Below are 21,520 nucleotides of genomic sequence, written 5' to 3'. Positions count from 1 at the left end.
TTTGTCTCCCCAGTGACGAGATGTTATCTCCCTCACCTGGTATGCAGGAGGTCGTGTGTTAGATCCCAACCCTGATGCTTGTATATTTGGAGTTTGCGTGTCTCTCCCCGTGGTCGTGTGGATTTTTCTCCAGGTCCTTCGGTTTCCCCCCACATTTATAATCAACACGCATTTTGATTATTTGGCTGCTATAGATTTCCACATAAGCCACTAAGTTGAGATATTATTTGTGGCCAGGTCACTTCTGAAAAAGAGCCATATAGCTTAGTGGACCTTGTCTGGTAAAATAAAAACTTAAATAGTGGCGATGTTCACACACCACACCAGGTACTCATTTAAGGATGAGTCGACCGAGGGGAGGCCCAGAACCAATTCACTGGTGTTGGCCATGAGCGGGAATTGACATCGCGTTGCCGGATTCGTAGCACAGTGCGCTAACCATTGCACTACTGCTCCCCACGCTATAACTACTACAAGACAAACACCTATCCTTTAGCCTTTAACAGACTGTTGGGCCAAGTGCTGTTAGCTAGCACCTATGAAGGCCGGCACCGCACATGAGGTGGTGGGTGGCCAGCACCACGCCCGGCCGTCTTGGTCTCCCGAGTGGCGATGTTTACACACAGTACCAGGTACTCATTTGATGCCGAGTCGACCTCGGGGAGGCCCAGGACCGGTTCACATAATCGTCACTGGTGTTGGCCGCGAGCGGGAAGTGAACTCAGGTTTCCAGGTTCGTAGCGCTGCGCGATAACCCCTGTAGTAATATAGGTACTACACACACCTAAAAATGGATGTGCAGTCGGGTGGTGTGCTTTTGCAAATTGCGTTATCCTATACAGGTGTAGTAACGCTCACGACTCGTTCACACCGGAGTTGGAGGCACACTTGTTTATTTAACACCAACGTTATGACATACACATTTGAGGGGGTATCGGCCCCCTCACCCGTCTATCTGAGGACACACCTCTCTAGCTAACCCTAGCCTGCCTCTGAGTCCTCCACTAATGGGCTAGGGGAGGCTATCTTGGCCCGACACTGGTCAGTCGGGCCCGGTACCCAGAGTCCAGACCAGCACTGGCTCTGGCCCTGGTACCACGCCACTGGCTCGAGCCTGCGCGGTCCTGATAAGGACGGCGTACCAGGGGGAGTCCAGGGCTCTCTCTAAGACGTCTTCCGTCTTCTCTCCTTTAGCTAAACATCACTCCCGAGCCCTTCGATACATTCCCCTTTTATACCCAACCCCTCCCTGAGGGGTGGGGCCCCGGGGGATCATAACGACCGAATCGACCCCCCAGGGTGTCTGGCGCGGACGTCGCAGAGGGCACCTGCTCGTGCACTCATGTAGCCCCGCCTACTGTGTTTGTTTACCATAGGCTGCCATGCATAACGGGCTCTCTCTCTAACACCCCTACACAGGTATGAAATTCTTACTAATCTACTTCGATGACAGTAAAGTGGGCAAAGGTCACAAGCAACTACACACACCGGGATTTAAAAGCACAAAACTGAGTAAGCTACTTGTCGTTCCATAACACAACCCCCTATAGCAATATAACCATGTTGGGTCACGTGCTGTTAGCGGGTACCTATTTAGGCTGGCATGGCACACAAAGGGTTGTGTAGCCCAGCATCACAGCCCATCTGCTTTTGTTGCTCAAGTGCCATTGAAAATCCACCACACCCGGTACTCATTGAAGGCTCAGTTGGCCTAGGGGAGGCCCAGGACCGGTCTATATAATTTCCACTGATGTTATCTATGACCAGGAATTAAACTCAGGTCACCAGATTAGTAGCGCAGTGTGCTAACCAATACGCCTACTGCTCCACCTTTGTGCGAGTGTGCAGAACAAATGCCCTTTGTGTAGCATTCATAGACTGTTGGAGCTGCTAGCGAGCAGCTGTAAAGCCCGACACGGCACACCAGCCGGTGGTGTGGCAAAGACCACGCCCGACCGCCTTTGTCTCCCAAATGTGTGCGCCCACCACCTGCACTCGGATATGAAAACGACTTAACAACATGGCCACTCGCAGTCACAATAACTTGGACAACAAATCGAACAGCAGTCAGGACGGATCATTTATGGAAACGAGTTGTATTTAAAAATCAGCACATGCCACTGTTAAAATTCTAAATCCAAAATATTGCTAATAAAATAGTGACCAGAACCTTATGGCTTACGACCCACAAAACCGTGTTGGAGTAGTGTATTAATAAGGAACTTTCACATTGAATTTAGCAATTAATCTTACAATAATTTCAGAATAAAACTAATTTTCCAAACAAGATTGATATATTTGCTGGATATACAAACCAATAAACGGATCAATTCCAGATACTTTGACAAAAATTCCAGTGTGTGAAATAGCTTAAGTGGACATGATAATTTGTACGGCTGTACATTAGTGTAATAATCCACGACTCTTGACTTATGAGATTTGATCATATGGAATGTGCAATTATGTTCAAAAGAGAGGTGGGCGATATTAAATCTTAAACAAATCTGGGCCAAATGCATAAAATAAACAGCAAGCAATTTGGACATTCCATGAATTCCTACACAAAGTTACTTTAGAATTTTTTTAAGCCAGAAAAATCCGCAGTTGAAATAAATGGCTTTGAAATTACCGCTGAATGAAGGAGTTGTCGAAGCAGAAAGGTCACCTTGAAATATAGACTTTTAAAACCGCAGAGGTGAAACCCACCACCTCAATCACAACAGGCATGCCGATTGCACATTGACGTTGCAGGAATGTCCGCAATGTAAAAAAAAGTTCCCCGACTCCGTCCGATTAAAAATGCTGTGCAGCTGCTCAGGTGTTCCGTAACAGCTATGCAAAACCTAACAAAGGCCCAATGTATTTTTTTTGCTCAAACAGGTGTTCCTGCAAAAACGGCTATGACCTTGGTCCGTAAGGAACATGCAACCATTATGAAGGAACATTACGTTGGCGCGCATTTCTTAAAAAAAGTTTTTTTTTGTCAGTAAAATTTTAACTACAAGCAAAATAAACCTCAACATTCCAAACCTGCAATAATTTCATCCTCCAGTCATGAACCAATAGTTTTCAACATATGATAAAACCAGTGCTAAAATATCTACAAACTGCTTGTTGGTTAAAGGGATACGCTCATTAAAAATGGATAAGGCAGCTGATAATCGGCAAAGCGATTACTGTTAGCGACAGAGGTGAAAACGGCATTTTTTAAAAATGTGACGTAGTTAAGAGAGAATCATCGCAATTGGCTGGAAACAATAGCAACCCACAGCGCGAATACAGCGTTGGGCATGCATTCGCTACATTACCCGGTCTCTACCAATCACTGTACTGGTGGAAGGATACCAATTCTTGCGGAGCAGTGCTGCGTAAAGACAGCGATTTATTCCGTACTCCCCAATATAGTTTCGTAAACCTGTATACAATTAACTTTTGTTTTACGAATTAAAATGTTCAACTCAAATTCTCAGCTTTTTTCCCCCCTCTGACCAGTGCACATCACATACCACAACTGCCAATCCTAAAAGATGTTAAGTGCCAAGCTGCCATTTGTTTGGTACATTTACCACATTGAGAAAATATCTTGACAATTTTCGTTTTTCAACATAAGGCTATGCGGTAAATGGATTTAAACATTGCCAGTCTACCATAAAGTTCACAAGTATGCTGTGCCGTACATTCATGTAGTGTTCTCAGAGACAGTCTTTTAACCAGAAAAATACTTAAACGTCTTGTTGCGATCGTGCAAATCAAGTTCAGAAACTCGCTGAATTTGACTACAAAGAGGGCACAAGCATGAATTCAGATGTTGAACTGCCCTTTTGGCAATACAATCCAGCAGCTTAAATAGGTGACGTTGAGAAGTAGGAAGAGGGGATTTCAGAGTTCGGTAAAGCTTAGAGGGAGGGGGATTTGGGGATTTCTTGATGCAAGGATAAAAAATTCCAGATCGTGCAGCGCTGCTCGTTCCATTGACTTGCGCACACCAGTCAGCTTTGCCTGCAGGGGGGCACCTGCAGGGGGGCACCGCGCAGGCAAAGGCACCGGGGCCCTCAGCCCTCCAGAAAGCTGACAGATTTAAAAGAACAAAAGAACTCTCTCTGCAGGGAGACAGCCCAACGAAGGCTCCTTGTGATGTACACGTTATTGTACATGTGTACAATTGTACATGTGTACAATTGTACATGTGTACAATAACCCCCTAGCTGGTCATGGCGATTATTATGGAGCCCCTGTGTCAAGCCACTGCTGGATGAGGGCCTCCCGACACCATGCGAATCACGGGGGGGGGGGGGGGAGGGAGTTATCTGGCCAGCGTGGGTTAAAGTGGGCAGCATAGATGCGGGAATGTGTACCGTACAATAATAGATCTTGCTGCAATGCACTCTGCTGGCAGCAGCCTATAGCGCTGGTCATTCATGGCGATCGCCCATACAAGCACGACCTAGGCTCAACCCCGCTTGCAGTAATCGCACGTCACAAATACACCACCGCCGGGTGCGCTGAACCCAACGCCATCTCACAATAAAAATCCTCCGAGCAGCTCCGAGCATCAGCCGAGCACTTAAGTAACACATCAGTGCAGAGGAGGTGTGGGGTCGAGGGTGAAATTGAGATAGGGAAGAGAGATGATGGCGAGAGTACCTTGCAGAGCTGAGGATCAAAATCGATTACATCGTTGGAAAATTGTCATCGATTATTTTTCCTGGTCGATTATTCGGGCCCTACTTAATATTGACGGCCACCCCGACATCCTGCCTCCCGAAAGCAGGAAACCCCCTACGAGCCTCCACCAGCGTGATGGGGCTGGTGATGTCAACAAGCCCAGCCCACCACCTCCCATCCAGCGGCATACATGAGAACAGAGGTGAGACTTACCCCCACCCCCCAACTTGGTGTTTTCTGATTTGTCGAGCAATCGCTTTCTTACATAATCGGTGAGGCCAGCTCGAGCACCTGTAAAGGCGAGCAGTATCGCCACGCCGTAGGGCTGGGTTGGTTCGTGTTTATTGCTGGAGCGAGGGCGGCTCTCATCCCGCCATTAGTGCTGCCTGCTCCCACCACCCCCCTCCGGTCCCAACACAATGCGGCGAACGGACTCCACCGTCTACGGTAGCGAGTTGAGGACGTGCTTCTTGGGGGCCATGGACCCCCGGTCCTTCTCCACGAGGGCGGCGTCGACGTGACCGTGGGTGTTGACCGAGCAGCTGCGTCTCGGCATGCCTACACAGGACGGTGGGTGGGGACAAAGAAAAATCCAAGCACCTGCCGTGAGAACAATGGATAGCAAAAATAAAATCAAGTTTAAATTTAAATAAACTAAATTTATAAACTTGACTTTTTATTTTACCAGGTAAGCCCCACCGAGCTATATAGATCTTTTTCAGAAGCAACCTGGCTATCACAAATGATAGCCCAATTAAGTGGCTTATCACGTGGAAATTTATAGCAGTCAAAAAATCAATACGCATGTTGATTCTAAATGGAGGGGAAAATCACACTTTTGTCATGTTTGCCATGTGTTAGTTGCAAACCGCACCTCTCCATAACAAAGGCTCAGTCCTTTGTTATACAGTCTACTCTTGGTCTTAAGCCTCACCTTACCATATTAATAAAAAAAGTGTGCCGTTCCTGGCCCTTCCCCCCTCAACCATTATATATACGGGGTAATATTTCTTGTGATCTCTCATTTACTTGATACAGCTGTCGTGGCTGTGACGGTTCCACCTGAAGACGGAGGCTTGTGTTGCTTCCGAAACGTCGTGAATTTTTTTTTTTACTTTTATTAATTTAAAATTTTTTACCTATGTGACTTTACCGAAAAAACCTAAGAGAAGAAAAAAAATCAGAAAACCCATAGAAAAATCCATGCGACCACGGGGAGAGCATGCATACTCCAAACATACAGGCCTCAGGGTTGGAATCGAACCCACAACCTCCTGTATACCAAGCGAGGTAGTTGACATCTCGCCACCACAGTACCCTCAGGCCTGATAATCCACGGATGAAGGCCTCCCTCCCCAAGCCGCTGCCATCTCTCACGAACCCGTGATGTACCAATCCACCTCGCGCCAGATTTCATTGCTCCGTCTCCGTGGTGGACGCGACCTCTCGGGCACATGCCCCTCCATGGCGGCCACTCCATTGCTCGTCTCGACCCACCGGCCATCAACCCCTTTCAGCGACGTATCCTTCCCGAACCTACTTCTCTTTCTCCACAGCCAAAGTAACTGATTGTAACCTAAGTGAGCGCTCAAATCCATGCGTTACTCTTCCTGCCTCTCAGTGCAAGTCAAAGCATACACCCCTCGCCATGTTTCTCTGTGCAATTTTCAGCCTTTTTGTTCCGTTTTCTTCATCAATTTCCATGTTTCTGATCGGCAGGCGATTTACGCCGATTAAAAAACGTGTGCAAGTAATACCTCGTGCAGCCAGCTTTGGCTGCAAAGTTTGGCCGTACATGTTATGTATCACTGTTACATTGTTTTTTATAGCTTCATTTTCGTGATTTTGAAAATGTTTTGGTTTTGCCATGTTTGTCTGTTGTAGTACAGAGTTAGCATTATAACTTTAATCTACAGTGTCTTATGGTTGTTATTGTTTGACTTGCATCCCACTAGGATTTTTGCACACAGCGTTGAAATACGGTGCTTTTTCTGGAAGAATTTGCTGTTTCTTCCTGGATTTTTCTGTTGCATGTAGTCACTTTAAGATGTTTCTTGTTCATGTTTTTGTTTTGTTGCACCAGAGTCAAGAGCCACATGGCTCACAGGGTTATACCTCATAAATGAAACTGAAATGAAACTGAAAAACAAGGCATATGCGTTCCACGATGTCACTTCGTTATCAGAAACTTTGTTACCAGAGTAAGATATAACCTGGGAGGCATCGGGATGCTTTCCAGGACTTCAGAGAAGAGGGGAGGGGGGTAACAATAAAAAAAGACATGGCTGCACAGTTGCACTTGGTCTGTCCACTTGGTGTAGAGTGGCGTTTCAAGGTGGACTGCGCCAACCAGAATGCACGCACCACGTCACTTGTCATCTCTCCCGCCTTCTCCCCAAAGAGATGCATTTATGCCTCACTTTTTGCCCAGTAAGGCCGCTTAGCACTAGATGATCATCAGTTGCATGACATAAATGGGGGTTAGTAAAAAAAATCTATTTGTCACTGCAAAAAAAAAGACGCAATCACACTTTACTAACACGAGGTAAAACTCGTGCAGTGGAGGGCCGGAAAGAGGGAAGGCTGGGGACACACACCTCTGATTGTGCCGAGTGAGGAAGACTCGCAAAGCTCTCTACAGTCGACGAACCCCACTCGGTCGCGCTTACAGGACACGCACGGCGTTCGGATTATTCAGAAGCTTCGTTCCGAGAGGATTCATTAACAGAGGTATTACTGTGTTTCGGCAAATTGGTAAGGTGCGTTTCATCATCAAGTCCGGCTTTCCAAAACCACACCAACTCGCCTACCCCTCTTTCGTTTCATCACTCCAATGCACGCCTGTTAATCGTTCCATGTGCGTGTCTTTTTTTACTGGACCTCAGTAATTATATTGTCTTGTGGAGCTATGACACGCTGGTGCAAAGTACAATGTTGCAAAATGGGCTCACAAGTGAACACGGAAGCAGCACCTTTACTGAAACAGGAAATAAAATATATATGGATCTGTATTTTCAGCGAATTTCTTATTCTGTTTTGGCATATGGCAATATATTCAGGAGCTAAATGCCAATGTCGAGGTCTGTTGCTAGCCACGATGAGAGGGCTTCAGGAGAGAGTTCGTGTAATTTTGCTAATCCAACTCATAGGCTAAAGGAGTGCAGACTACGTGGCTTACAACATGGTTAATAGTTTGTGTTGCATTGCGACGATTGCACTACTGTGGCTTGTCTTTATTTTTCAATTCACGAATAAGATGTGCACATCGACCTGCTCTTGAGCTGATGTTCTGATGTGGTTGATGGCCACACCACCGATGCCAGAGGAATGTCAAATCCAGGAGGGCCAATTTTTGGGCCTTGGAGGCAGTGCCGGAGGTCGTGAATTTTTATTAATAACCATGCCAAGATCTCAGCCTTCACTGTGAATGATCAAAACTATAATAAAGAGGAGCACAATGACGATACAAATAACTATCATATAGGTAATTGTAATTGTGGTGTTAATGACGTAGGTTTAAGGCAGTAGTTTTTAATATTTTGGTATGGCTGCTGCCCTCACCCAACGAATACCATTGGTCCTTCCCAGGTCAAGGTCACAATATACAGGGCAATCACATGGCCACGACTCTAGCCACTGTGACGTTACCAAGGCATTTGCTTCATATTGTGCAGTCTGTCGCCGCAACATGGCGCTGATGTTCCCCGCGTCCATTAAAAGTTTCTCCTGCACGGTATCCATGCTGCATCCTGCACCCCCCCCCACACCCCTCCTGCCAAAATGGATGCTCAACCCACCGGTTGAAAACTGCTGTGTTAGTTGAGAATGTGGTGGTAATGGCAAAGAAGAATTTTATCAAGTTAATTTCTGACGGTGATGATGTCGACGACGATGCCGATGGTGATGGGACTGATAATTGAACCCCGAAACCCCGGACGCTGAGCCAAACGAGCCACGTCCCATCCTTCCCACGCCCGCAAGACCCTGTGGGGCTCAGGCACTCACGCGTGACGCCACTCGTGGCAAGATGTTAACTCCCTCGCCTGGTATGCAGGAGGTCCTGGGTTCGATTCCAACCCCAACGCCTGTATATTTGGAGTTTGAATGTCTCTCCCCCTGTGGTCGCGTGGATTTTTTTCCGGGTCCTCCGGATTTTCCCTCCACATTTAGAATCACTGTGCATTTGAAGTATTTGGCCGCTATGAATTTCCACGTGATAAGCCATTTCGTTGAGCTATAATTTGTGGCCAGGTTACTTCTGGAAAAAAGAGCTACATAGCTCAGTGGGCCTTACCTGGTGAAATAAAAAAATAGTTTTAGTTTAGTCACGAGCATCAGGCACCTGCAGCTCCCGGGGGCGGCCGCTGCCTGTGCACAGCGGCGCCGAGCGTCTCCGCAGCGACGAACGTCTCTGCGGCGACGTCGGAGTGTGAGCGGAGCCTCGGGCCAGCGCTGCCTGGAGACTGCGCCAGTGACAGCCAGTGCTGCTGCACCCAAGCGCGCGTCCCGCACCGGCAGGCGGACAGCAGCAGGCCCTGAGTGAGAGGTGGGAGGGGAGAAGTGAGGACGGGGGCTGTCTCCCCATGTCCGTTCCAAAGCAGAGTAACCAATAAAGGCGACATGGTGGTTCTGACAAGAAGCCGCCAGGCTTGTTCAGAACACATGGAAATGTTTTTGCGGTCACTCACTCTCTATCATCGTCGTCAGCATCATTGTTACTGCATCATTCTACTGTGTAGCATAATCATAATTAAAGTCAGGTTAATTTGTAAACTATTATTTAATAATTTAATGTTTTTATATTTAATTTACGTTTATTATAACCAATTTAAAAAAAATTATTTAACAGCTTATTTATGTATTTATTTAAGGTAATTCATTGAAAAGATGAGTTTTCGTAGGCCAATATCATTATCCGCAAAATTTTATATTCACGAGTATCTCCGGAACGCATCCGTTGTGAACAACGAGGGAACCCTGCACTCCCTTTGAACACAATTAAAGTTCCATCATTTGGCTAGTGTTGAGGAGCACGCGTGTATGTTGGAAGTATCTCCACCTCAGAGGGAAATGAGGCCGAATGAAGAAGTTTGAACCCGAGCGAGGGGTTACTAAAAATTATCGGAGAGCGGACGAGAAAGGCGCACGAGGAGAAGGGCTAAGAGGGAGATGCCACCCAGTGCAGGGCAGACAGCAGTATAGGAGGGAAGACCGAGGGTGAGGGGGGAGGATGCGGATCAGATGAGACACGATGGTGGGTGCGACTGGAGAAGAGGCGCAGTTACCCACACGGGCCTTGGAGTGGCACCCAAGGGGAAGTTCTAAAGCCGAATTGGGGAGGAACTTCCACAAGCGAGGTCATCTCACTCTCCAATTAGTCTCGTATCGATTAATCTATATTAATAAACTCCACACAAATTCAATTGATACGTGTTTCACACGCGTGAACATTTGTTTAAATAAACGAAATACTTAATTATTTAATGCCGAATTATCAAGCTTATGCACACACACACTGAACATTGCATCAACGTCAGCACTTTGTGGGGGGTGTCAACAGTGGCTCACCTATAAATACACTCACCCCCGACCATAGGAATGTGAAATTTCAACCACTGGCTCATGGCCGTTAAAAGGAGATGGGCACCATCTCGCTGAACATTTTGGAGCAGGAAATAACTTCGGACATTATTTTTTCCTGGACGCAAAAGTGACTGCGAGGAAATGCACAAGCAGATCGGAGTGCGGGGCCTTTTGTGGCGTCGGGCCTGACCTGTTGGAACCTCTGGGCCTGCAGGTCATTTTGTAGATGCACGAGCTGCTGCTGGAGCCTCCTGTTGGCCTCATTGAGGTGCCCCATCTTCTCCATGAGGCGGCACAGTTGGTCCAGGTGGCACAGCCCCATGCCCACGCCCACCGCTGCAGCAGCTTTTGCCTGAACGTCGGCCAGTAACGCTGGATTAGACACCTGGGCCCATGTGATCAATGAGTGTCGGCGGCAGCAACAGCGATCACAGAAGCAGCAATCGCAACATCAGCAATAGCATTATCAGCAACAGCAGTAAAAGCAGCAGCAATAGTAGCAGCACCATCAACAGCATCAGCAACAGCTGCGGAAATAGCTGCAGTAATAGCAATAGCTACAGCAGTAGCAGCAATAGCACCTGCAGCAGTAGCATCGGTCAGACATAACAAAGTGTCATGAAACACAATGTCTTGGACACAAGCTGGCTAACACGCACCAACTGTTACACAGACGTGAACGGCGACAAATTGCATTCGTGCTTTCCTAATAAGGTAAAAATTGTGTTCGTTAGCTCTGTTCGTCTGCCTGTAACGGCAGCAGCGGCTGGGAGGTGGGAGGGGATGACTCGTAGAGACGAGCCAATGTGAACGGAACTTTAGTCAAAAGTAGTGTTGCTATTCGGAACTTACCAGACTAAACTGGCCACGTTTATCAAAGGATTACCAAGGTTTCATCTTCTTGGTTCTTTCGGTAAAGTCACGTAGAAGGGAAGTAATAAAATAATAAAAATAAAACATAATAAAATAATTCTCACGACGTTTCGGCCACAACGCAAGCAGCCGTCCTCAGGTGAAGACCAGGTCGGGAGACGCTGTCTCCCCGACAGACGCTGTCTCCCCGACAGACGCTGTCTCCCCGACAGACGCTGTCTCCCCGACAGACGCTGTCTCCCCGACAGACGCTGTCTCCCCGACAGACGCTGTCTCCCCGACAGACGCTGTCTCCCCGACAGACGCTGTCTCCCCGACAGACGCTGTCTCCCCGACAGACGCTGTCTCCCCGACAGACGCTGTCTCCCCGACAGACGCTGTCTCCCCGACAGACGCTGTCTCCCCGACAGACGCTGTCTCCCCGACAGACGCTGTCTCCCCGACAGACGCTGTCTCCCCGACAGACGCTGTCTCCCCGACAGACGCTGTCTCCCCGACAGACGCTGTCTCCCCGACAGACGCTGTCTCCCCGACAGACGCTGTCTCCCCGACAGACGCTGTCTCCCCGACAGACGCTGTCTCCCCGACAGACGCTGTCTCCCCGACAGACGCTGTCTCCCCGACAGACGCTGTCTCCCCGACAGACGCTGTCTCCCCGACAGACGCTGTCTCCCCGACAGACGCTGTCTCCCCGACAGACGCTGTCTCCCCGACAGACGCTGTCTCCCCGACAGACGCTGTCTCCCCGACAGACGCTGTCTCCCCGACAGACGCTGTCTCCCCGACAGACGCTGTCTCCCCGACAGACGCTGTCTCCCCGACAGACCTGGTCTTCACCTGAGGACGGCTGCTTGCGTTGTGGCCGAAACGTCGTGAGAATTATTTTATTGTGTTTTATTTTTATTATTTTATTACTTCCCTTCTACGTGACTTTACCGAAAGAACCAAGAAGATGAATCCCTGCAGTCACGAAAGCTTTAAATCGAAAAGATTACCAAGGTCTCAAGAGACACGCCACGGCGTGCAAACACGCAAACGTGTTTTACCCCCGACAGCTAAATTCAATATGTCCGAGGACAAAGGAACGTTGGAAAGTGCTGCACACTCCATGCATTTGTCATGGCTATTGGGTAACCTGTTGCTTGTAGCAGAGATGCTTTAGCAACCTAACCCTATGGTTTATTTTTCATCAACTGGATCTGCCAAGGCCAAAAGATTTAACATTGACCAGTGGAAAAGGTGTCCATTCACAAGCCAATTCTAGCCAGACTGATCTAGGCCTCAAAAGCAATGACCTTGGACCACAGTTTGGTTTGCAGCTCGGCATCACGCACGGACACGGACGTTCCCAACTGCTGTGCAGATCAACTATGATTACCATCGCAGAACACATTCATTTAATACGCAGCTATAACCTAAATCAACACCCACATTTATCATTAGAATTGCCTCAGCTCAGCAGGCGATTGAGAAGCGGACTCCATTTTATTCTGGCGAATTGCCCGATGATGCTGGATGCAATTGCCAGCGAAACGTCATACTCAAAAATTTAAAATTTTGCGGTTTCACGCTTCAACACACCGGTGGGCTAAAGTAATGAACTATTTGTCTTTTGTCAACGTGACACTTTTTTTTGCTGATTGGCCGTGTCGGGTGGTGGAGGGTTACGACACATTTATAAATAACGCGATCTAACCCAAAAACGATGATTATGCCTCGATATTCCTTTGTTAATATTTTTACCATTTATATTAAATGTCTTCCTTTCTCCAGTCGAGTTTTCAGAAAACATCTTCGAATGTCGCTGTAAATCACTTTGGCACAGCTGTCACTCCCTATCCAACTCCCATTCTATGGTATTATCGATCGAGCCACTTTCATCATGTAACCTGTTTTCCAATTTTTGTAAATGGTCTTAAATCACCTGTACTATTTTAAATGTAGGCCCTGGTAGGTATATATCCACTGCAGAGACAGAGCAATGAAATCAGCTCGTGCCACAGGTGCTACTAGATTGATTGTCACTTCGCAAGGCAGCGAGATATGTCCACAGCAGGGGAGGCCTTCAGTCAGCAGTGGATTGATCATGGCTGATGAGGATTCCTTTTTTTCTCTCTCTTTTCTGTGTGTATCTACTAAACTGGCAATCACACAAAAACCAGGCCCCCGCAATCATGAAGCAAATGTGTCCGTATGACAGCCGCCATTCACTGCGGCACTTATACCAGGCCAGGTGCACTTTGAGGTCACGTGAAGTGTCTAAGGCTTGCTGGCAGGGTGTCACGGGACAGACCTGAGTGTTATGGGTTAATGGAGATGACTGGACATATCAGGACATAAACACATACATAGAGTACATGCATGTGTACCAAATTATTTCTAATAACCAAGACCAAAAATGTGGCTTGGCTGCTTAACTATACAATACCTGCTCTTGAATGTAAATGCAGACGGCGGGTGACTGGCTCGTCTTTAAAGTACGTGGGCCACCTTTAGGTGTTACACACTACAATTGGTGTCAACAAGGCTTAAGCCAAGGCTTCCCCTTCCTGTCAGGGGCTCACAGCCTTTTGGCTCAAAGCGGAGTGCTTATCCCAACTACTGCTGCCGCCGCTCGCCACTAAGCATGTAAAACGGCTCGGAACTACTCAACGGTGGCAGTAAGCCTGGGACTCGGATCAGACCGCCTTACATCGCCAATACAAATCAGTTACGCTTGTACATAGGGCCGCAGCCAGGCAGATTACCTTGGATCAGGCTCAATAGATTGGTGCGGGGCAACGGTTTATTTGGCAGCCGGGTGGGTTGGGTAATGCGGATAGACAAAGATGACGATTTTGACCACAGTGAAGCGTGAATAGCCCACCTGAACACGGCGCTCATGCAGTCCGTCAGTGCGATCCGCGCTCTTCTCCTTCAGCGGCCGCTCCATCTCCACTCCCATACGACGCTCGCCCGTCTCCCTGCGCCTCCTGCCCGCTACTTGCGAGACACTCGGTGTCGGCTTTTTGTCCGATGATGCCCCGCTCGCAACCTCGTCTTCAGACTCTACTGAGGGCTCCCGGACACCGTCCTCGTCCACGAGCTCGAGTCTCTGAGCCTCCCCAGACTCGTGGCCTCGGGGATATTTCCCCGCCGCTTTCCTGCCTCTTTGAGGCTGGGCCGACGGATGGCGCTCGCCAGGCAGGTCCGAGAGCACTGCCACCGGCGATCCGTCGACAGAGCCGGACACGCCGCCGGGAGCACAGTTCCGATGCCTCAAGGGCACCGTCGTCACGGCCGGGTCGTTGTCATCAGCGTCATCGTTGGCGGTAGCGACGACGACCACGGCTGTTCCCGGGGACGGAGGAGCGCTACTCGAGACCTCGACGCCAGAGTCGTGCGAGCAGCGGGTGCGCAGGCCGCGGCTGATCCTCCACGCGGCCCGCGAAGTTTTTCGGTGGAAGGGGAAGCCGGGGATGCCGTGGCGGCCACCCGCGTACCAGGGCCGCCGCACAGGGCTGCGGTCCGGCGCGGGCCCCACCCTAAGCAGGGTCACGGCGGGGACGCCGCCGCCGCCGGCGTTTTCTGTGTGACAGAGCGCGGGGTCGGTGGCATCGGGGTTAGGTGCCGAATACACTGCATACTGTGTCAACCCACGTGGTTTACCCCGTATTCTTGTACAGGAAACGAAGTTTTCAGGTCCATATGGCATACAGCATTTTCAATACAGGCAACAACAAAATAATTGGCTCATTGTTTGTGTTTCTCCCTTGTGATGGGACTTTGTAGGGTGAACGTTGAGATTTATAAGGGCACAGGGTGACCAATGAGGTCTGAGGTTGACAGGTGACAGGAGGCACGATAATGAATAAAGTTGATGACGATTGATGAATAGGAGGCAAGGAAGTAGGTTCATCAAACATGCATCATAAGTAGGAGTGCGTTAATGGCAATGCAGTTCTGTTGATTTCAGATGTGCAATAGATCTGGGCCAAGATACCACAGTGGCGAGATATTATCTCCTTTGCCTGGTATGCAGGAGATAGGGGGTTCGATCCCAACCCTGACTCCTGTATATTTGGAGTTTGTGTGTCTCTCTCCTATGGTCACGTGGATTTTTTTTATCCGAGATCCTCCAGTTTCCCCCCCCACATTTAGAAAAATGCACTGAGATTATTTCATCATTTGCCTGCTCGACATTGATAATTATTTGCCACTTCGTAGAGCTATCATTTGTGGGCAGGTTGCTTTTAAAAAATAAGTAAAAATCTCAGTGGGCTTTAGTTGGTAAAATAAAACGGGGTTTTTTGTGATTTGCTTACCTTTCCTATACTTTGCACTCCTGTCGTGTTTTTGTATTGTTTGTTGTTGCAACCTTCTGACCCCATGTCCCTATTGGACATCTGTGAATAAAAAACTTTATAGCTCATCGGATTCCTCCAGTATAAATAAAGATTCTGAGGTGCTTTGGCTACTAAGTCCCAAGTCCAGCCATCAAACAAAGACAGTTATTACATTGCGCGTTTTCAGTTGCACTTCTACGGCCGTTCTGCTATTAGGAAGCCACTGGAGCTCTGCACTTGTAAATCATTTAGATTGAAAACTCATTTCTTGAGAACTGCTTTTTGTGTTTAGCTTGTCGTCCTTCTCCTACACCTCCAATTAGTACGGATGGCTACGTACAGTGATAAAGAAGTTTAATATACATACGTACATAAATGCCAGCCAATGCAATGCCACTGGTACAATGCCTTAGTGAAAATGTGTATGGTGTGGTTAAAGAAATGCATTTTTTTTTTAATGTGATCAATCAAATCTAAATCCGAGATAGTCTTCAACTGCATGACAATTCGATTTATTTACGCTACTCCGAATATTTTTTATTATTATTGTTTCTGAATAGAGGATGAAAGCCCTACATCAAAGTGACCGCCACCAACTCAGATGGACTACATACAATATAGATAATAGTAAAGTAAATTGCAATGAAGGAATGAATATAAAATACTCCTCATTGCTACACGGCAACTCTTTGTTTTACATTGTACGAAATTAATACGGCACATATACTGCGATGATGAAGTCTGCTCAACTTAGAGATCATAACGATGTCGATGATAACAAGAACGCGTCATTTCAGCAATTGCCTTGGGCCCTTCTGAAAGGATGAGCTTGGGGCAGCGCAAAATAAATCCGCTGGGCCAGCGCTGCGTGAACCTGACGACTGCCAATCATGGCAAAGCTGTATCATGGTGAGGAGGGGAGGTCGCAAGAACCGAAGATCAATCAATATCTATTTACACAGCGCACTTAAAAGGCCGTCTCAGGGCGATTTACATGGCAATCGCTGATCTCTTCAAAGGAGCATAAACCACTCACCGGAACTCCGGTCATCCTAGCAGCAGCGGCTTTCGGCTAACCATCGAACAAAGGTGGTCACCGCATCGCGCGCCTTCAGTTGCGCTTCTGCAGCCTTCTGGAACGCTCTCCCTTCCGATAGAAGGAAGCCACTGGAGCTATGCACTTTTCAATCCAAATTGAAAACTCGTAAATGTTTGTGTTTAGTTTGTTGTCCTTCCCCCGCACCTCCGATTAGCATGGTTGGCTACGTACGGTGCAAATGAAGATCAACATACATACATATGTGCATGAATGTCAAACACCTCCAAAATTTCACAACAAATACGTGACAGTTTAAAATAACAAAGCAATGTGCCAAAGGTAATGAACTTTAAAACGAATAAAATCTCATTACATTATAATAACCATTATGCTTGTTTATCCACGAAATTCCTGCCAAGTTTTTTTACAGTGGAGGTGATGTTGCTTTAAGTAATACCAATTGTGTAATTTGTAGGTAGTTATAAATCACTAGGATGTTTGACCAGTACCAATTATATTGTCTATGTTAAGCTATAGAAGAAACCTGGTAGAAAAACACATGCAGAATAGGGGTAGAAACATTAACACACAAAAGGCACTGACTCTTGCATCGAACCGATGTCCTTGTTGAGGAACTGGCGTTGACACTGAGCCCCGCCTGCCACCTCAATTCAGCCGAACGACTACGAGTCAAGGGAATGATGTACGTGCGTTGAACTTCTTCCACGCCGTACATAGCCAACCGTGATAATCGGAGGTTTCAGAAGAAAGGACAACAAAATGACGCAGATACCCAGCTGGCCTCGTGCATTTGCGCAAAACAACAGATGCAACACGGCGATGGGCATGGTGAACATGAGCAGGCATGGACTGTGGAGGTCAACAATATGGGTGGCAGGGATTATGCTCAAGTTACTGCCGTCCCAGTGTCTCCATTGATTCAGGTGGACGACCTCCCACCAAAGTCTACTTTTGTGCGAGGTCAGACAAATGTCCAGGAGTCGCCACAAACAATGGACTGGTCCGACCACCTCTCTACACATCATACGTTATAGGGTGAAGGATCCGCGGGAAAACAATTGGCGTAATTAGAGTAAAACAAATTCAATAGAGGCTGCCATTTTGAAGCAGATTTGTCACGTTGCAAAAACGCTGAGTACCACGCGTCACGCAGTGAGCGCGATTAACACGCCGGAGTGTAAAACACATATTAGTGGTGTCGAGTTTACACCGACCTCTGGACAATGCGGAACCTCCAGTGACCTCGGCCACCGAGGAGTCACATTGTTCACCAATATTCCTATAACTGCGCTAAAGCCTACTATTAAGAGTGGTGCCAAAGATTCCAAGCCTAGCGACTTGCTAATACGGTACACACAAGCGTGTGTGTGGCGGTATAGAGGTGACAAAATCACAATTACTGCAAGACAAAATTGAGACATGGGGGCACAAAATGGATAGGGGGAATGTTCTAGCAACACGGACGTTACGGTGGCACAGTGGCTATCGTGGTGCACTGTGACTCGGGTAACTCGAGTTTGATTCCTGGCCATGGCCACATCAGCGGGCGAGTGAATACATGAACCCGGTCCTGGGTCACACTTCTCACAACCAGCACTAACCACGAGGTTGGTGAAGTGTGGTCGGACAATAGGATGACTGACATAGCGAGGCCTTTCATCACTCACCACCGATGTTAGCAATGCCTGGAAATCTCACTCGGATTGCCGGGTCCATAACACAGCATGCCACTGCACTTCTGCTCCCCTTCATATTGAACATCCAAACACTTTTTGCTTGTGATCAATTTAAAATCAGTCCTTGTTATTATATACAGACATTACATTTCTTAAATATTCTTTTATATGATCAATTCACCTAATCTCAGAAGCCAAGCAGGAGGAGGTTTGCACCTGGGTGGCAGTGTTTCGAAGGTTAACCACCGTGTGTGCAAAGCAGGGTCGTCACAGGCAATATCAACCTATATGAGCACACTCTATAGACACACATATATGTAGGATGGACAACAACAACAACAGTATAATTAAAAGTGTGTTGTTTGGGGAAAATGGAAGGAACCGGAAATAGAGGAAGACCTAATGGAGAATTCCTTGATGACAACCACCAGAGATTGGTGCCAGAAAGATGTGCGCACTACTTGAGCAGATTGGCACAAGGCAAGTGGAAAGCAATTGACGAAACGTGCAGTGGACACCTACAGGCTATCTGCCCACGGATCATGGTGATAATGATTACTTCTAAGGTCCCACATTTACGATGCCCTCCACCCCCTCTGGTGACGAAATATGACATGGTCAAATAGCCACGACAATGCGCCCCCACCCCCAAAGTGTGAAGAGGCCCTCATCCAGCAGTGGGTTCACAAGAAGCGCGGTTTGTGTACTTGCTCGTATTCTCACCGGCGTGGTTCGGGCCAGGGATGACGAACACGTCCTTTCTCTTGCGGAACATCCTCGGCGGTGGCACTTCGAGTCGTCCAGAAAGAGGGGACGGCGGTTGATCGACGATAACGCTGTCCGGCCAAGGGAGGGGTTGCTTGTCAGCAAATTCAAAAATTGCTGCAAAAGCGACGCGAGGGACACATTCCTGCGTTGTTATGAAGACATTGAGCAGGGTGGTCAATGCTTGGAGACGCGATGCAAGTAGAGACATTGATTTGGCACATTCTTTACATTCCATGTAGCTGTGATATAGCCAGCACCAGCACTGAACCCGTCCACGATTATCGTGATCAACACACAGAGAGAAAAGATTAATACGTAATGGGTGTAAAACTCATTGCCCTCCGATATACCAATACTTTATGTAACATACTACAATTTGAAATGTATGAATCTTGAACTTTCGCACACGTACATAGTCAAATGTGCTAATTGGAGGTGCGAAATATATTTGGATTACGGACGTACTGTAATTTGAACGTAGTTTTTAACTCGGATTGCCGAGCCACAAGCTCAACGACCCACAAAGCACCTATTGAAGATGTAATAGAAAATAGATTCTTAAACTAGGCAGGAATATAATAACCGTATACGAATGGCTCTCTAAATCCACCGCGGGAGCCGTTCAACAATACTTGTTTTACCACGCTGGTCATAGCGGGTTGATGAATGAAGCGGACCGGTTCCGATATCACTTCAACGGCTAGTGTTAGCCGTGGCCAGGATTCTAACTCTACCAATAATACATTGAACATCGGAGCCGTGCGTTGGTTCAACGGTTCCAACCACATGGCCAATGTTGGGCCTAATGTGTCATTGTTAGCTGGGTGACGAGATATCCGTGGAACTGTGTGCTGACCGATTGCGCCACGGCCTTCGCCATACACCCAACCACTACACACCGGTATACACAATTTACACTTGTCGTTATGTCCTTATCTCCCTCATTAACATCGGTCTCCATTCGACTAAAATTCGATTTGACGGCATTAATACACGTAAAAAAATACAATTCCATCCACGCAATATGTACAGCCCACAGAGAATACGCACCTGAGGACCCAGTGCCGACGCCGAACGAAAAAGATGCGAAACAGGTTCACGTTGGAATCCCATCAACTGAAGTACAATGCATTTTTGCGCGAATAATGTTTAACTGAACACACGTGCATCATTAAAGAGTAAACGCTACACAGGTGTATAACATTCCGAGACGGGCACTATTGTACCGGTGGAACTCATTGATAATGGCACCACACAAACACTCAAAACGGAACGCCGCTGTTACCAAAGTCCAAACGCAAGCACCATTGTGACTAAGCACGCGAATGTAAAACATATACCAACGACAGTGTACATGAGAGAGAGAGAGAGAGAAAAATAATTACACTTGCCGAGCACAAGTAAAAAAGAAAAGAGACCAAGCGTTGAACACGATTCTGGAATTGAACGAGGTGATCAAAGTTTGTGAAAGGGGGGGGAGGCGATGGGAGGAGGGCGTTGTCGAGTGGTGTGCGAGGTCGGGAAGCAGGCGAGCACAGATCCACAGGGATGGGTGTTGTTGTTGTGTTGTTGCAATGCGCGGAAGGTGTGTTGGTGGCCGAATACGGCATGTTCGAGACGGAATGTGTCCTCATTTATTTTATACTTTCAAGAGGTCACTTGCGTGCACACATTTCACACATCGCCGGAAATATGTTACAAGCAGTTCCACGTGTCTGTATTGTTCGGACGCACACAACAACAAACATAAAAACCACCACAACAACATATTACGTCCTTAAAAAAAATCACGAATACCTGGGATTGCCTCCTCGGTGAAGTATAATCCTGTGGATGTTTCTTCGCCGTTATCTGTTAATGAGGTTAGTTATCAACTCTTGTCTACACATTACTCACCGCGGCTACCGACACAGCCACAGCCCGTGTGTAAATTAACTCTTGCCTTGGCCCCCACCTTCGTCGAGCGTAGTTTAAAGGCCCAGGCGACGTCACTTAGCAGGTCTCCGATTGGGCCACGAATTAATTTGGGGATATTTTTTTTCGTTTGTTCAAAGGATTTATGATCGGCCAATCCGAGACGTGCATCTTTGAGACGACGCAGACACACCTTGAACACGCGGGCTGCCGTGGGCACGAGCTGGAGGTCCATCAAAGATAAGAGTATTCATGTATGACGATGGGGGGGTGCGATAGGACGTTAGTGGCTTCTATGAAATGAACGGAGCTCACAGAGACTTTGATGTTGAGAGACGTTCAATGGAGCGGCTACTACAACACGACAACGTTCAAAGTGGAGTCATTTGCATTAGCAAAACATTCACCTGCACAGTCGGTCCAATGCTCAGGACGAGGGCCTCCCCACGCCGTGCGGGTCGTGGGGGTATTTGACCGGACTACGCTGCGCTGGTCACAGTGATGGTTGGTGTAGGCCGGAGAGAACATGGAAGTACAGTACAATAAAAGGATGTTGCTGTAATGCCCTCTGCAGCCCACTTTGTACCCAGGGAATTGCCTATAATCACCTACAATTCTTCATGCAGACTCCAGTCTGCTTAGCTTACGATTATTTG

At 47.7% G+C, this 21,520-nt stretch overlaps 1 protein-coding gene and 1 long non-coding RNA gene across 2 annotated transcripts; both read right to left on the bottom strand.

The window, feature by feature from the left end:
* Window positions 1-4,332: 4,332 nt before the first annotated feature.
* LOC144946585 (uncharacterized) lies at window positions 4,333-14,398 on the bottom strand. The gene is made up of 4 exons (XM_078875602.1): window positions 13,988-14,398; window positions 10,439-10,633; window positions 9,008-9,200; window positions 4,333-5,223 (listed from the first exon to the last, which is right to left on the bottom strand). The coding sequence occupies exons 1-4, from the start codon at window positions 14,063-14,065 to the stop codon at window positions 5,108-5,110; spliced, it is 582 nt and encodes a 193-aa protein (XP_078731728.1). The 5' UTR covers window positions 14,066-14,398; the 3' UTR covers window positions 4,333-5,107.
* A 174-nt stretch (window positions 14,399-14,572) lies between these two features.
* Window positions 14,573-20,853, bottom strand: LOC144946584 (uncharacterized). Its single transcript, XR_013639907.1, has 3 exons — window positions 20,748-20,853; window positions 18,906-19,064; window positions 14,573-14,688 (listed from the first exon to the last, which is right to left on the bottom strand). It is a non-coding gene; the product is annotated as an uncharacterized LOC144946584 (long non-coding RNA).
* Between the last annotated feature and the right edge of the window lie 667 nt (window positions 20,854-21,520).

The sequence above is a fragment of the Lampetra fluviatilis genome, chromosome 41 (genome assembly GCF_964198595.1).
Source record: "Lampetra fluviatilis chromosome 41, kcLamFluv1.1, whole genome shotgun sequence".
Lineage (NCBI taxonomy): Eukaryota > Metazoa > Chordata > Hyperoartia > Petromyzontiformes > Petromyzontidae > Lampetra > Lampetra fluviatilis.
Note: the sequence above shows the minus strand (reverse complement) of the source record. Positions and strands in the feature narration are given on the sequence as shown.

Excerpts from the sequence above, each read along its gene's own strand:
- LOC144946585 (XM_078875602.1), bottom strand. The coding sequence starts at position 14,065 with ATGGGAGTGGAGATGGAGCGGCCGCTGAAGGAGAAGAGCGCGGATCGC. Across the intron at positions 10,634-13,987 it reads TGCATGAGCGCCGTGTTCAG|GTGTCTAATCCAGCGTTACT; the intron begins GTGGGCTATTCA and ends ACATGGGCCCAG. Across the intron at positions 9,201-10,438 it reads AGGCCCAGAGGTTCCAACAG|GGCCTGCTGCTGTCCGCCTG; the intron begins GTCAGGCCCGAC and ends CCTCTCACTCAG.